The sequence below is a fragment of the Takifugu flavidus genome, chromosome 3 (assembly GCF_003711565.1).
Source record: "Takifugu flavidus isolate HTHZ2018 chromosome 3, ASM371156v2, whole genome shotgun sequence".
Classification (NCBI taxonomy): Eukaryota; Metazoa; Chordata; class Actinopteri; order Tetraodontiformes; family Tetraodontidae; genus Takifugu; species Takifugu flavidus.
In genome coordinates, this window is record NC_079522.1 from 5,917,079 (window position 1) to 5,932,603 (window position 15,525).

General features: G+C 48.4%; 1 protein-coding gene across 10 annotated transcripts; it reads right to left on the reverse strand.

Annotated features, from left to right (window-relative positions):
- Nucleotides 1-420: 420 nt before the first annotated feature.
- On the reverse strand, nt 421-15,394 carry arhgef11 (Rho guanine nucleotide exchange factor (GEF) 11). Of its 10 annotated transcripts, none has more exons than XM_057028277.1 (42): nt 13,972-15,394; nt 13,368-13,400; nt 13,182-13,196; nt 12,329-12,420; nt 12,099-12,253; nt 11,958-12,015; nt 11,669-11,868; nt 11,512-11,583; nt 11,328-11,435; nt 11,196-11,238; nt 10,915-10,952; nt 10,706-10,792; nt 10,466-10,534; nt 10,273-10,377; nt 10,052-10,150; nt 9,924-9,966; nt 9,735-9,831; nt 9,520-9,642; nt 9,214-9,237; nt 8,945-9,071; nt 8,204-8,297; nt 7,977-8,006; nt 7,736-7,865; nt 7,453-7,659; nt 7,265-7,312; nt 6,949-7,097; nt 6,732-6,872; nt 6,382-6,458; nt 6,141-6,266; nt 5,940-6,057; nt 5,700-5,848; nt 5,529-5,604; nt 5,233-5,415; nt 5,069-5,150; nt 4,910-4,990; nt 4,785-4,831; nt 4,559-4,690; nt 4,281-4,484; nt 3,999-4,106; nt 3,578-3,861; nt 3,339-3,468; nt 421-3,265 (listed from the first exon to the last, which is right to left on the reverse strand). In XM_057028277.1, the coding sequence occupies exons 1-42, from the start codon at nt 14,004-14,006 to the stop codon at nt 3,216-3,218; spliced, it is 4,269 nt and encodes a 1,422-aa protein (XP_056884257.1). In that variant the 5' UTR covers nt 14,007-15,394; the 3' UTR covers nt 421-3,215. The 10 variants fall into 10 exon arrangements, with proteins under 10 accessions (XP_056884257.1, XP_056884256.1, XP_056884263.1 ...); XM_057028276.1 differs by having other exon boundaries at nt 13,368-13,403; XM_057028283.1 differs by lacking the exon at nt 13,368-13,400.
- Between the last annotated feature and the right edge of the window lie 131 nt (nt 15,395-15,525).

Here is a 15,525-nt window from a genome sequence, read left to right on the forward strand (position 1 = left end):
GCACACGTGCGCACGCACACAGCGCATCCGGTGATGTGGAGATTCCAAAATAAAAGTGTTGTTTGACTTTACAAACTTTCAAGTTGTCAACAAAGTGGCACATTCAGCGCCAGAAAAAACCTCTTAAATCTAGTTACACTCAATTCTGAGGCATTGTTTGATCGCTTGGTGTTTTCTGAAGCATTTTATACTGTTTTTATCCGCAATGGAATCATACAAACAGAAGTGGAGTTTTAGCTTGAACAACACATTCGTCGTCAACTAAAATTTTCCAAAAATATCCTAAAAACCTAAAGCAGCTCTCCTATGAGCAGCACCTCCTTTTTCTGTATTTATCAATGTATTGATCTCAATAGACAACAGCTCCTATTTTAACTCGTATTACAAACCTCACACACAAAAACACTCGCAGCTTCAGCGTTTCCTTTATCCAGTTTCATTTTAATCTCACAAAACACATGAATCTGAGACGCGAGCTCTTCTCTTTCCTTCTGTGCAGCTAAACAATCTCACCGAATCTTAAAAACAAGGGAGATGAAAATAATTTATACATCTTTTTTTTTTGTAATCATATCTACAAAAATAAAATCAAATATGAGCCCTCACGGCTTCACAGAAACAAAACAAACAGGAAATTAACATATAAAACAAGTGGGACTGATCTCTATATTACAAGTGAATAAGATGTATTCTTAAAAAAACACACACATAAAAACAAGATGATAGTTAAAGATCTGTATCCATACAGTAGTTTGCACCGTGCAGTTCTTTTGTGCAACATCGATTAAAAAAACAAAAATGGAATTAGAGTGTTATTTTTTTGTCTTTTATCTCTTCTTTTACAGCCGTCGGTATGAAAAACAGAAGAAAGACACAAACTGAAGGTGAAGAGGTAGAAATCAGAAGAAAGAAAAACGTTTCAGTAAGAATCGCGAGTAAAGATGTGAAGAGAAAGAGAAATCCAGCTCAGACTCGGCTTGGTTGCTTCAGAACTTTGTTGTTCTGCGTCTGAGATGGGTGAAAAGCAGCCGGAGCTTTAAAAAGAAAACGTGTCGTCCCTTAAACAACCTCTGAAGAGAGATTTCACTTTGGTTGAAGGTTGTTTTTTTTTTTTTAACCCTCCGCAAAAATTCCTCAAGTTCCCACAGAAGCTGCTGCGTTCATCCAGCCCGGTGATCAGTAGCTCGAAATGTAACTCTTTTGTTCATATACAGCAACTTTATCACTAGGTCGCTGGCTTGTAGTGTGTGTAAATGTCCAAGAGTCCTGGATTAGCGGTGAACTGTCAGTTTCAGAACAGTCTGGGAAGTTCACTCAAGGGCTCCTGAATTAGTATTTGAAACCAGCTCAAATAAAAGAATCCTGTGTGACTCAGCCCAGCTTGATAAGAACAAAAAAATACAAACACTTCAACTTTAAAGACATACTTTCCATTCAGCCTGTTGGAAAACAAGTTTAGTGCGGTTAACAATTTATTTAGCATCGGGCTTCTGGAGCCTCAAACGTGACTTTCCTTAACATCACGGACATTAACTTTTTACATGCTGGCATTCAAACAACTGTAAGATTTTGAAAAATGAAGCTACCTAAGCTATGACTTAGCTTAGCATAAAGATAATACATAAGTTGTAGTGGGTGGTCTGTGTCTTTCTGCCTTCTAAAGTGCGCCAAATTAATTGTGTATTACAATTTGATGACGTATGTCAGGACATCAAAGGGACAATCCAATTACACTAAAATATATAGCAATACTTCAAGGAGTGTGACTGTCCCAAAGCTAGTGTTCAGCCCTGTCTGGTAGAGAGTTAGCATTTTTCTGTTCTACTACTGTTAGCCCTGTTTTATAAAAATGCTACCCCCCCCCCATTTTTCCTTTTTGTGCCAAACTCTTTCACGTGCAGCAATGTCATCATTATAACAGTGAACATTTGAAGTGCGGATGCGTGGCGCTTGCTTATCAATATTCCCCCATTCTAACACTTTATGCTAAGCTAACCATCTGCTAGCAGTAGTTTTGTTTACTTGAGCAATGACGAGCTTTGCAAATATCCCCCAAAACATCGAGTTAGCTCAAACTGTTGCTGAATGCTGCAACTGTAGAGCTGCTGAACTGAGAGCTTAGAGTTTTCACTTGGTTTGTGCACATCAACGCCTGTAAAATGACATTTTATGCCTTTTTTCTGTGCAGGAGTCTCTACCTGGTGTAGGATGCAGTCCTTTCTTGGCTTTGGCTGATGAGGAATATTCTGAGTTTAAAAATGACAAACTGCTGAGATACAGGCTTTACTGGGATGTTTGAACCTTAAGTACGCGTGGCCCAAAGTTAATGAGGGATTAGTTGGCATTAATTGGAAAAAAGTTACAAAAACCTCTCAAACCTAAAACTGCCTGATATGAGTAGACCAGCTCTACGAATCCACTGAGCTTGTTAAAAAAAAAAAAACCAACAACATAAGTATCGCTGAGATATTGTGTGAAGAAACCTGCCAGCATTTCAGTAGTTAACAGCGCAGTAGTGTTCCCAAAACATTAAAAACTCAAAAAGCCTCCAACAATATGACGATCGATGTCACTCCCGAACAGCCATTTTTGTAGCTTAAAATAAGGCTGTTAGCTGAATATGATTATGTCCCAAATGACTGTAGTTTTTCAGCTACAGCGTAAAGATCTGGTGTGTGTATGTGTGTGTTGCTTTCCTTACCCAGTTCAAATAACCTAAATTAAACACAGTCCTTCGGCCACGAGGGCGGGTGAAATCAGTGTAAAGCAACCATTAGAACATTGGAAAGGAGGTCCTGGGGGGGGGCAGTGGAAACTCTAGTCCCTGATCCGTCCACTGATGAGTAGCACATAAAAGGGGGGATGCATTGTGGGTAAAGTGCGGGGGTGAGGGATCCCTCGGATATTTCCTCGCTTGTACATTTTAACACTTTTCTGCCTTCAGACAGCTCCTCAGCTTCCCAAAACACCCGATTTTGTTCCCTCTTTCCACTCTTCCAGCTTCGCCCGTCGCGTCAGCTTTTCTCCAGACTTTACGCCCTTCGGTACCGTGACGCCGAGGCTGTGCCAACGCGCAGAAGTTGCAGTCACAAAAAGGAAGCAGAAGATAAATAATGCAACAGCCCCGGTCCTTCTAGGGGAGGAGCGGCTGAGTTCGGGTATGTCTTTGTGCTGACAACGAAGCCTGAGCCGGCGAGGGCGCCCCTGCAGCCGCGTCAGAATCCCGTGGACTGGATCTTGGGTTCCGTTGTGCTGGCCTCTCTGCCTGTGTGGGTTGAATGGGAATGAAGGTGTTACTGGATTGTTTTATGGATATATAAATTTGTTTTCTGTCTCACCGTTGATTGAGCCGCGGTCCAGAGACGGTGTCCTGGAGACGGTCGCCGAGAGACACTGTCCATCCTCTGTCTCTTGGTTGGGTGGATCGCTGAGGGTTTTCAAAAGGTTGTGGTGGGCTTCCTCAATTTCCTGTGGAGGATTTAAAACAATAATGACCACAAAACACACAAAAAAAGGGGGAATGATCTGGGCAATGCTAGCGGCTCAGTAGCACTGAGCTAGCGCGCGACAAACTCGCCTTCAGTTGCCTCAACTTGCTCATCAAGCCCTCGATCGTGTGGAAAATCTCGTCCACATTCTGGATGACGTGGCTCTGATGCGTGGACTGCAGCCCGCCCAGGTCTTCTACCTGGTCCACTCTGCCTTCTGATTGGCCAGGGCCTCCCGTGGGCGTGTCCTCGTCCGGCTGTTGTGACGTCACTTCCTCCAGAGGCTCCTGTAAGTCTGAGGCGGTGGGGGTGGGGGGGTCATCGGTGATGCTCTCACCCTGTTCTGTAGGCAACACTATGTAGAAAGTGTTTCCTGGAGCAAAGACAGTATAAAGGCGGCATTTGTGAGAAACGCCAACTCGACCTGAAGCTTTAGATCGCGGTTCATGTTCTCTGTTAATTATCCGGATGTAAACCGAAGAATGTCATGATCAGTTTGATTATCGTTACCCTGTGCGGCGCGCTCGCCTCTAGCCTTGGATGATTGTTGGGAGTTGAGGGTGACATCATCACTGATGTCGTCAGGGACAGAAGAAGAAGAAGGACCCGCAACCACAGCTATGCACAGAATAAAGAGTGTGCCAAAGGTCAAGAGCAGAAATGTGAGAAGATTGGTGAAGGCGGGACATGCAGAGGAGAGCACACCAAGAAAAAGAGTCAAACCCATGCCGTGATTTCTTTTGCTGAAGATTTCAGATTCGGTTCTTTCGTTAGACAACTGTTTTTTTCTACCTTTTCTCACGACCTGAAAGCTGGGCGGCTCTTCGTCCTGACGCCGGCCGTCTTCCTCAGGCTCGCCTTCCTCGGCGATTCTGAGGACCGTCCCCGACAGCGGACTCCTCTCGCTGGCCGCCTCGTTGGTGGGCGTGTCGTCCGAGTCGTGGCTCCATCCTTCCTCCTCCAGGTCCCGCAGAATCAGCTGCCTCAAGGTTTCAACTGCGGAGAAACGGAAAATGTCACGGAACAGAGCGGGGACTGCTTCGGTGTCCCGGGCTGTGCCGTCCTCTCACCGTCCTGCAACGCGGCCTCAGACACGCTGGCTGGGTTGGTCCCCGACTGCTCTGCAGGCACGTCGGAAGGTGGTTGGACGTCGTCGGTGGACTGCGTCTCCATGGAATCTGACTGATCTGCTATGGAGTTGTCTGGCCCCCCAAAAAAGCCCAAACCAACCCAGAATTGTTAGAAATGTTCATGATATTTGGAAAAACTGTAAACATTTGCATTTTTCTTTTTTACCTGCATAGACGTGACTGATGACTGACACTGGGGACACGCTGGGGGAACTAAACCCAACATAAAGAAATGCATAAAGAGGAAAAGCAATGCGACAGAACTGTAGATGTGTGGAGGCAGATCCTCACATGGTCGGCGTGGATCTGTGGTTGACCTGCGGTGACGAGCCGTCAGCTGCCGAGATCGTCTTTTCAAGTAAATCCTTCCAGCTGTGGTAACAGACAAGAGTTAGTGGGACTCTCGCAAGGACGATTCCATCCCATCCTGGAGGAGGAAAACTAACTGACGTGTTTTTCTCGGACGACGTGCCGGCCACCAGCTCGTAGATCTGCCTCTCGGTGGTGCTGATCACGTACAGGGCTTTGTTGTCTGGAATCAAAGGCCGTGCGTTTTGAACGCGATCAGGCGGTAGAATTCTAAAGGAAAGAAGTTGTGGAGAACGCGACGTTACCCGTGGCGACGGAGCGAACCAGCAGGGAGTCCAGTTTCACCAGAGGGCTGAAGGAGGTCTTGCTGTCTCCGCCGCCGGTTCCGCCTCCGCCCAGCCAGCGGGAGGGGTACCTCAGCATCAGCCGGTCATCTGGGCCTCTCTGGAGGAGGACCAGGCAGTCGGACAGCAGCAGGGCTTGGATCTCTGATGGAGGGATCAAAAAAAACATTACCCAGTTTATGCCAGAAAAGATGCAAAAAAAATGTTTTTATCAACATAATTAAGGAAAAGGGGATTTCTTAACTCGTGTTTCTTACCTATCTGCTTATCTTTACTGACTTTCCACGTCAGAGGACCTTCGTGAATCATCCTCTTTGTGGACAAGTCCAGATTCTGTGAGACAAGGTAAAAAAAAAAGGATGGATGAATGTCAATAAACGCAGCATGGACCTGAGGAGCAGGCGGGTCACAATCGACCATGTGACCACCTTGAACTGCGGGGCAGCGTCCAGCCTGCGCTGGTATTGGCTCAGCCGTTGCCGGTGCTCGGTCTCCCTGACAACTTCGTTGATGGTCTGCAGGATCCCTCTGCAGCAGGCCTGAGCTCGCTGCAGCAAGGGGAGGTCTGGTGCACCAGCTGCAGGGAGGAAAAAAGGTTTTTACCCCCAATCTCTGCAGGTTTGTCCTCTTTGACAACATAATTTGGAAGTTATTTCCTAAATTCTCACCTTCTGTGTGCTTAATGATTTTGTCCAGCAGCAGGGGGTACTTGGTGATCCTGTGCATCTCCGACACCAGCAGGTCCTTCAGCTGCAGCCTCCGGCAGTGAGGACTGGCCTCGCACTCCTGAGCGAGTAACAGAAGCTCGTGATGCACAAAGCCACAACACATTAAGGAGGGTGTGTGTGTGTGTGTGTGTGTGTGTGTACCTGGATGATCTGTGCAAATCGAGGGTCTTTGCGTTTTTTGTTCTTAATGAGCTCCACCGCCTGAGAGTGCTGGCTGCAGAGCTGCGACGCTTGTTCCTGGAACTCCTCCCCAGCTTGACCTTCAAACTGGAAACACACAACCCAACTCTTTATTCAGCCACTGACGGCTGCTCAAGTTCCTCCGTGAACGCGAGTCCTTAAATGGGAAAACCATTTTAATCATTAGCGCCGGTTCACCCACCCTCGCCAGCATGATGTCCCCGATGTCCTGAACAACTAGAGTCTCTCTTCGTTTCCTCATCGCTTCACAAAGACTTCCTGCAACACAAAGACAGGAGTGCAGATGCAGGAGAGGAGGGACACGTGAGCGCCTCGCGTGGCGAGCGCAGAGCAAACTTCCATATTTTAATTAAAATAATAAATATTGACTCAGTGGCTGAGGTTGCATGTTACCATTTTATGACCTATATTTACCCAGCAGCCCCCGAACACATGTTGACACAAAGTACAACTCACTTTATTGAGCAAACAGGAGAGAGATAAAGGGGCTGTGAAATGTAAATGTGTACATTCTGTCCGTCTGAGACTGACCGTGGAGCTCGTAGACCTGCGGCAGGTTGGGGAAAATGCAGGCCAGCTCCTCGGAGTTGAGCACCGACCTCATCTTTTGGAAAAACACCTGATCCAGGACCTTCAGGGTCCGCAGGTGTGAGACCTCGGTGGTGAAGAGCTCTGGTGCGGAAGAGGAGAAGAAGATCTCAGAATTTATGGGCTGGGCCGCGTGGTTCCTGAGAGATTTGACACGTACCGTAGATGACAGCCTGCCGGTCCACTTCCTTTTGGCCGATTGTGGCCAGAAACTGAGGAGAGATGGTGTCCTGCCAGTTCTGACTGTCGCACACCTCCTCCTCCAGCGCCGGGGAGTCCGGGAGCAGCGCCAGAGGCGAGTCTACGCTCCTGTGGAGATAAAGACACGCACAGAGACCTTTTTAATAAGCACAGCTGCTTTAAAACGTGTTATGGATGATTTCCCTTGTGGAAAAGAGTCCCTGCGTCCATTTAAAACGTCGGCCCGACTAGCGAGACTGACCGTCACTAGTCTGAGGGGTGACACCGACACTCACCTGCGTCTAGACCGAGGGGTGTATGGGGGTGTAGGGTTCTCTAGAGACCTGAGTTTGAGAGAAAGACGGCACCAGGTGAGAAAGTTTTGGGTTCTCTAATTAGTGGAGAAATGTTTGGGGGAGCGGTTCTAGCTTCCGTTCATCCCTGATAAAGTGTGAGAATTCGCTCCGGATGAGTGCGTCTTTACCGTGCAGAGCTGCTGGACGCCGATGACGAGGCGCTGTGCTGCAGAGGCCGGAGGACGGGACCCTCCCTCTCCTCCCCACAGTCTTCCATGTCCACGTCGCTCCGGGAACGAGGGACGGACTCCGTCCCTGAAGCGGCGCCCCGCCGCCGACCCTCTCCCTGCGCCTTCAGCGACTCGCTACGTGCCAGACGGACGGAGACCGCGGGGCTGCAGCAGCGAGTGTGGAACAAAAGATTAACACGCGCACGTTAAAGCGTTAAAGACAGGGGAAGGCCGGAGGTACCTGTCCATGCTGTCCTCTCCCAGGCTGCTGGAGGAGAGTCTCTGGGCGTCAGCAGCATCGCCTCCCTCCTCTCCCGTTTCAGTGTGATTCTCAAACTGCTGGATGATGTTCCTCACATTACCGGAACGGACTGCACGCACACACACACACCATGATCGGTACAAAGCAATATAAACCAGAATGCTTCACAGCTGAGGCGCATTTGGTGAGTAACAGAACTAAACGTCAAGTAAAAATATACCTTCGGTGGGTGACAACGGGACATGGAATGCTACAAAATCAAAACAAACGGAAAGGAAAAGAAAATGATGTCAGGAAAAATGCCCCAAATCAAATCTGACGTCTGCAAAATCATAAAATAAAGCGGTGAAAGATAAGAAATCAACAGCGAAGACGTCAGCATGGGAAGTATCAATTATGTGGTGATTATCAGGGCTCCATCGTGCATCCGTGCGTGTTTCTATTTACTGGACTGGGATGTGTTTCGGGGTTTGCCGATGTACTTCAGGATAGGGTTTCTCTTTTTATCTTCTCCATCCTTTTCTTTCTTGGCACCACTCAGCTGTGGAGAGCGAGAAAGTCCATATTATATTTGTCAATATCATCTATTTTTAAAACTATAAATTAGCATTTGTCTGTTCAGCCTTAATTGCATTGCAAAGGCGGAGTTTATAACAGCAGCAGATGGTATAGAGCTGCAGCTGCAGGTATAGAGTCAACAGACGAAGTTAAAGACAATAAAAGCCGGCAGGTTTTGCTCAGAGATAAAATATTACATGAAGGGCGAGACGCCCGAACAAGAAAACAGCAGAATTTTGAGCCATAATTAACAGCAATGATTGAACTAAACAACCTCAGGAAGGCAGCGGCAGTGAGTAAATATCCTGGAGGAACATAAATAAAGGTAATGTAATATGGCTCCAGGATGGAGGGGGGCAGTGCGTTATAAATCATTATTAGTCTAATATGAATGTATTCATGCACTAAAACATTAGTGTCAACACAAGTACACTGGTGCATCACTGCTGCTTGGTAAAACGGTATATTTTCATTGTGGGAAGCGCGAGGACACAAAATCAATGCCGTGTTAGTTGTGGGAGCAGGCTGGAGCGCCATCAAAGTAAAATAAGCTAAGCTAAGCTAAGCTAAGCTAAGCTAAGCTAAGCTAAGCTAAGGCTGATATAAGTAAAATACTGAAATGGGTCAAACCTTCTTTGTCTTGAGGAACGCCAGCCACTTCTCCTTCTCTGTGCTCAATCCGGGGAAGACCTTAGAGTCTCTCAGCTTGATGCCGGAGTGACGCAGGTAGAGGACCACGGCCCACGCCAGAGGAGAGCTGGGGGGTGAGGGGCGGGGGGGAGAGAGAGAGGACCAACAATCACAGGGAAACGTGAGGACAAAGAGCGCGGAGGGGAAGGCGGTAAAGGCTCTGGCAGATGTTACTCTTTGTTCCTCGCAGGATAAGACAATTCCCTTACCTTCTGTCCTCTTCATGCTTTGACCTACAGGAGGAGCACAAAAAAACAAAACATATAATTTCCTCCGCAAGAAATAACAGCTAATCCGTCTAGAGAGCCGCCAGCGTGACAGTGCAGTCATGTGACAGAACTGGCCACTGTGTGTGCCGAAGAAATAAGTGTCATGTGCTCCACAGGTTTGGTAGCCATGGTGATGACCTTTGTCATGACAGCTCTTTTCATTTTGTGATAGTTTTATTGGGCCTGGCCCTCATTTTTTATGCCCTCTTTAAGAGTTTCGTAGCCACGAAGAAGCTGAGGACTTACAGTATCTCCCACAGTGCGGCGACCTGTCTGTCCACCACTTGTCTCTCTTTCACCGGGTCTCCGTCCAGCAGCTGCAAGTCTCCTTCCCCGAACAGGGAGCCCAGACCCATCATCTGCTTATTCCTGCCAAATACAAATTGGACGCATTTAAATTTCATCGTCAGCATGGTCTACTTCCTGATTCCCAGTGGAGGACTTTTATTTCTTTAATGTACCTGTAGTCTTGAATCTGGTCCTGGATGTCTGGCAGAACCTGCTGCTGCAGCTCCGACAGGGGTCCTCTGATGTCTTCCTGAGCATGAAGTCGACTCTCTGAAGGGAAAACAGACGCGTAGTCAAACATCTGACAGCAATTCCAACTAGGAGGTGAGTGAGAAAAGAGGAGAAACCATCTGCGGTCGCACCTATATCGCTCAGGTACTCCTCTCTCACTTTGATTTTCAGTGGCTGCAACAAAAAGGAGATATTGTAATGTCAATAAGCTGCAGGTGACTGTTTGAAAATGAAATCTACGGAGCGGGTCTGTACTGACAGCATCCGGGTCCAGGAAATGGGAGCAGATCTGAGGTGCGAGTGCACGAGCTTCTTTAGTGCTGGAGCCCAGATAAGCCTCCACCGACAGGTAAAACAGCTGTTCAAGACATACAAACCCACAAATATAAAACCACCTGTGCATATTTGGCTTAAGAAGGATAAAAAAAGGGATTTGTCTCTGATTTCTTAAAATTTCTTCCATTTTGTTGTAAAACTAACCAGAGGGTTGGGATCCAAGAGCTGGGTGAAGATGTATCTCATGAACACGGTCATGTGGGCCGGTCGTGACTTCAGCAGCTCGATGTCTTGGAACGGACCGTCCATCTTGGGGAGGGGAGAAGGAAATGATGAATGAGTAGGGATTGAGGGAACCCCCGGGGGGGTGCAGAACTAAGCGAACATGCCCACTCACGTCATTGAAGGCGTAGCTGTAGTCGTCTTCATCCTCTTCCTCTGGGCCAATGATCTGGGCCTTCCCTCCCTTTGAAAGCAGACATAGGTTTAACCTTTATGCTAAACGCTAACATGTGGCATGAGGCGGGAATAATGGATGGAGGAAAGTCGAGGGCGGTGAATGAACCCTTCGGATAGGCAACTACTGCTCCGGACCTCGTTTCTGTAACGGAAACGGAACTGGGGGGGTCCAGCTCACCGAATCTGATGTGTACGCGTCCGAGTTCTGCCGTCGGTGCTGTGGGGTCCTGAACGATGAAGAGGAGGAGTGGGGACTCTCACAAGCCTGGGGAAGGAGGAGGAGGGGGGGAAGGAGGAGGAGTGGGAGGGAGGAGGAGGGGCGGGATGAGTGGGTTGGTGTCGTACACCAGCACACATGTATGTCACTGACGACCGCGCGTAGCTTACCTCCACGTCTCCTTCGCTTGAATCCACCGACAGCCGACCTGAACAACAGAGCTCTGATTACGCTCACATAGCGTGCACAACCTGCGGCGTACCGCAAGGTTCAATGCTAGTTCCCCTGTTATTATCAGTGTTTTAAAGTACTAATCAAGCTGCACTTGTAGAAATATTTCGGTGTAGTTTCTATCGAAAAGGGGTCAAGTGATTAAACTCGGAAGCTCTTTTAGCGTTAGCTCTGATGAGACCATTGGGGGGAAAAAATACAGAAAACAGAAGAATGTTACCTGCTATGACATAACTGGAGACCAACTCTGACCGTGCTCCCTCCTGCAGAAAGAAAATAAAGAAGAGTTTTCAGTTCCCTCATCAGGAGGACGTACGCGCCACAGCATTTCAAAGCAGGTGCTTCGTTTTACCAGATCTTGCTGGATCTTGACCCGAACTTGGTGCGCTCTCCTCTTGGCGCGCTCGATGCGCTCCTCCAGGGACGGCGAGGGGTTCTTCAACCTCTCCCCCAGCAAGTTCTGAGGCACAATGTCAACAGCAGTTTTGTGAATGATGGAGGCAGGTTCGACATAAAAGGTCACCGCTGGATCGTACCTGCAGCTCGGCCTCCTCCTGCTCCAGCATTTTTCTGAGTATCTCACTCGCATGTTTCTGTACTTCTGGGTCCTGAAAGCACACATCAAATACACGTTTTAATCCTCCACAAAATCTACACATTGGAAATGGTCATTTTTGATAAAGCGCCATTCACCTGCAGTGGTTTGGGTCCAGTGATTCTTTGGGTTGGGGTGCCGCTCAGTCCAGAGGAGACTGGTGGAGGGGGAGAGGGCGGGGCTTCCCCACTCAGAGGTGGTTTCTGATTGGGTGGGGGGTCAGGCGGGAGGGGCTCTAAAGGTAAGGCTGCAGTGGAAGGAGGCGGCCCTTGTAACGTCAGCGCTACGAACGGTCCCGCTACAGCACAGAATCAAAGGAAAAAACGTGTTGAAATCGGACCGAAACAAAGTGAATCTTGTTTTCAAAAACGCTCGGGAGAAACTGACATTTGATGAGCTTGACCACTTCCTGGTGGGACATGGTGGAAACGAGCGAGCCGTTCACCTAACAGACGGGGGAGCGGATTGTCAGCGGTGCGGAAAAAACAACGAAACGAGTCGGGTTCGGCGTCTGTGAGAGCGAGTCACCTTTATGATCCTGTCCCCTTCCTGGACCCCAGCCTTGACCGCCGCGCCGCCCGGTCGGACATTTTGAACCAGCTTAACCCTCTCGCCGCAGACGGTGAAGCCAAAGCCCAGCTGGTCCTTCTGCACGACCACACATCTCTGGACAAGACCGGGACCTGGGAGAGGAGGACACTTTAACCATTAGCGGCACGAGCAACGATTTAACGATTAAAAATAAACGCTAAAAGTACCCGCGCTCTCTGCTGGGAGGTCAGCTGATGGGTCCTTCTGCTGGGCACTAGAAGATCGGCGCTCTGAATCCCCAATGGTCAGACTACTGAGCCTGTTTGGTACAAGAACAACGTTTGGAGTGAGTAAGAGTCTGAAGGGAAAACACACCAGGATGACAGTAAATAATGGATCTGAGGGGGAAGGGGGGGGGCGGCAAAAAGGGAGAATCTCTGATGATGAACCAGCAAAACAGGAAGTTAACAGACAAAGAAGGTGCAAAAAATAGGAAAAATAAAGGGGCTTTTCCATGCACGTGCTGGCATCATTCGTGCTTTGATGCGCATCTTGTGAGGATGATCCATCTTTACTGACTAGCAGAATGTCAAATGGTAGCAAGACAACAGCAGAACAAGTTTTTCCACCACACTCTGCTCACCATACCCAAAAATTCAACCCATTTCCAGCGTGAATTTAGCAGAGGAGCAAGATCTTAGTCACCAAAGCTGCCTGATCGCTCTAAAAAGCAATTCCAATGTCATCCAAAAGCAGTCGCGATTGTTTTTTAGAGTGAAATCGATGAAAAATAACAGGGGGAAAAAGTGATATCTGATCAAACAAGCTCCGAGAGGAAAACCTAAATCTCAAACCACAAAAATCCCATCAAAAATGAACCAGAAACAGTGGAAGTGGAACATGCAGACTTTTAGTGGCGAGCTGTGCCGAGTCTGAAATGGAATAAACTGGCAATGGAAATGCAAATCTGGGCTGTGCGGCTCAGTCCCGAGCGACCCGCAGCGCCGGCGGAAAAGCCCCTGAAAGGAGAAAGTGCGTGAGAGGCCACTGGGAAAGCATTCGACAGGAAAAAAAACTCACCAAGCAGCAAAGGGGCTGAAAGCATGACGGGAAAGGAGGACAAAAGCCGAGAAAGTGCACAGAGAAAAGAGAGAAGACATTCAGAACCTGAGAAACCAATCCTGAAGTAAAAGGACACAAAGACAGAGCAAAAGTTCACATCATGCCCAAACCCTGTCATATGCTCTCACTGTGCAACTGTCCTACCTGAACAGGTGGGTGTTTTTCTTATTGGCTGCCCTGCTGTCACATGACAGGCACAGCCGTGGGCACGTGCACGCGGACACACACGCACAAAGGGAAATGAGAAGACAGCAGGAGAGACACGTGATCAAGACAAGGGCGCATCGGACACAGTGTAAGGCTGGGTGGTGAGGAGAGAGGTGGCGGATGAAGGCTAACAAACAGGGCGGCGAGTTCTGCCGGCGCTCACAGGGGTGAAAGGTCACGACAGAAGACACGAGCGACAAACACAAACAGTGAAACTGGAGACTGGTGACCAGAACCTTCAGAATTCCCCATAACAAGCCATGACTGCATGGAGGGAAAGTTCTGGTCCCATAAACACGCTGGTGTTGATCTCACGCTGAAATGAACGAGCAAACCAATTAGAATCGTGAGCCGGTGTGATTTGAGTGTTGCGGGAGACGCTTTATTACCGCTTCCACCGTAAACAGCGTGTTTAACTGGTATTTCCAGCGTCCAAACTGGACTCGCGCGGGACAAGCGCACGTCAATTGGCTGAGCCGGGAGTACCGCATTTTTCGGCAAGGTGTCGGGAGGTAAATCTCTGGGGATGCGAGGCTCGTACCTGTCCAGAGTCGAAGTGGGCTGGCGGAGGCTCATGTCTGCAGCCTTGTGACACTCTGCGTCCCGGTGTGGGGAAATCAGCACAGTCTCTGGGCGCCTTTTATCATCCCCATCATCTCGTTCCTTGTCTGCTTTCAGTCCACACAAAAGGTGCTCTGTGCGGGGCTCCTGATCCGATCTCCAGGCCTACACGCAGGCCTCTTCACATGTCCGCGCTCACCCTGGCCAGGTTTAAGTCAGACTTAAAAATAAAGTCCTTAGGATTCCTCCGCAGGAGGCCACAAAATAAGCAGGATAACAAAGACGGGGTGGCTCAGCGTGGGCTGAGCTGTAGTGGAAAATGGCTAAGGAACAGTCTGCTTCCTCAAAGGTCATCAATCATGAATGAGTGGCTGATATGTCTCGCTATGCTTCAGGTCAACAACTCACATGCCTGTTAGTGTCTGCACAGAGCTAATTCCTGCAGAAGGGGGGAAAAAGGTTCTCTGCCACCCAAATGACAATGCAGAATCTTCTTGAACGACATTTAACGACACTCTGCAATGAAACAATCTAGCACAAGCCTTCAAGCGGCCAGATTTCACGAGCCTGGCGTTGATATCGACGCGCAGGTTAAACACTATCGTATCGTGTCACCTCTCACAACTATGAAAGTCATTCGTGAGTGCAACAGAAATGATGATGTGCCACGCGAAAACAAATGACCCACCACTAAAAGTGGCGCTTTTTTGATTTAGGATATGAGCCCTTTCCAAGTCTGTGATAATGAATAACATCAAAATACACGCAAGCACTGTAAACAATCGGCCTGAAACCCACTACGGGCTCTGCATCTCATGCTAACGACCGAGCAAGCTAATTAGCAGATTAGCCGGCATTAGCTAGTTGTGTCGCTGGGCTTATCAAAGCGAAAGCACAGAGCAGCACGAACGTCAAGGCTGCTTCTTAACTTTTAGTCGCGACTTATACAACAAGCGACGGCGTTCAACAATCATTTGAAGCGGCCCGTCACGTCCTGCCGGCGTTAGCCTTTAAAAGTTAGACTTGGGAAGCGGCCACTATCAATCCCCGGCATCGCGTTGGTGCCCACGCCGAATGAAAGTGACCCGTTTGTCATTCGACTGCGCAGAGGAGCCGGCGGCTGCTAGGCTAATTTAGGCTGGCGAAACAAATAACATGACCGTTTCTATTAACGTGTGATAAGATTAATTCTGATAGAGCACGTAGACTAACTACTCCAGATCCAAATGTTGGTGCAAATAAACACTAAATCTGCATGTTAGCTAACTAAGCTACAAGGCAATTCGATCCCAGTAAAGCTACACCTCAGATCCCTTTTCTCCCGAAATAGTTCGCGTTGCAAAAATCCGGATTCCTTCTCTTGCGGTCAGCCAGCAGCCTCGACTTAATACCTTCGTTTATGCGTTTCCTGTCTTAACATAAGTCCAAATTCTTCTTAAAAATGATGCCAGTGGTGTGGCTATCCTGCTGTCTTGACTGGCTGCCGAGCCAGCTCCATGTATTTGCAGTTCAGAAGCGAAACAGCGACCCCATC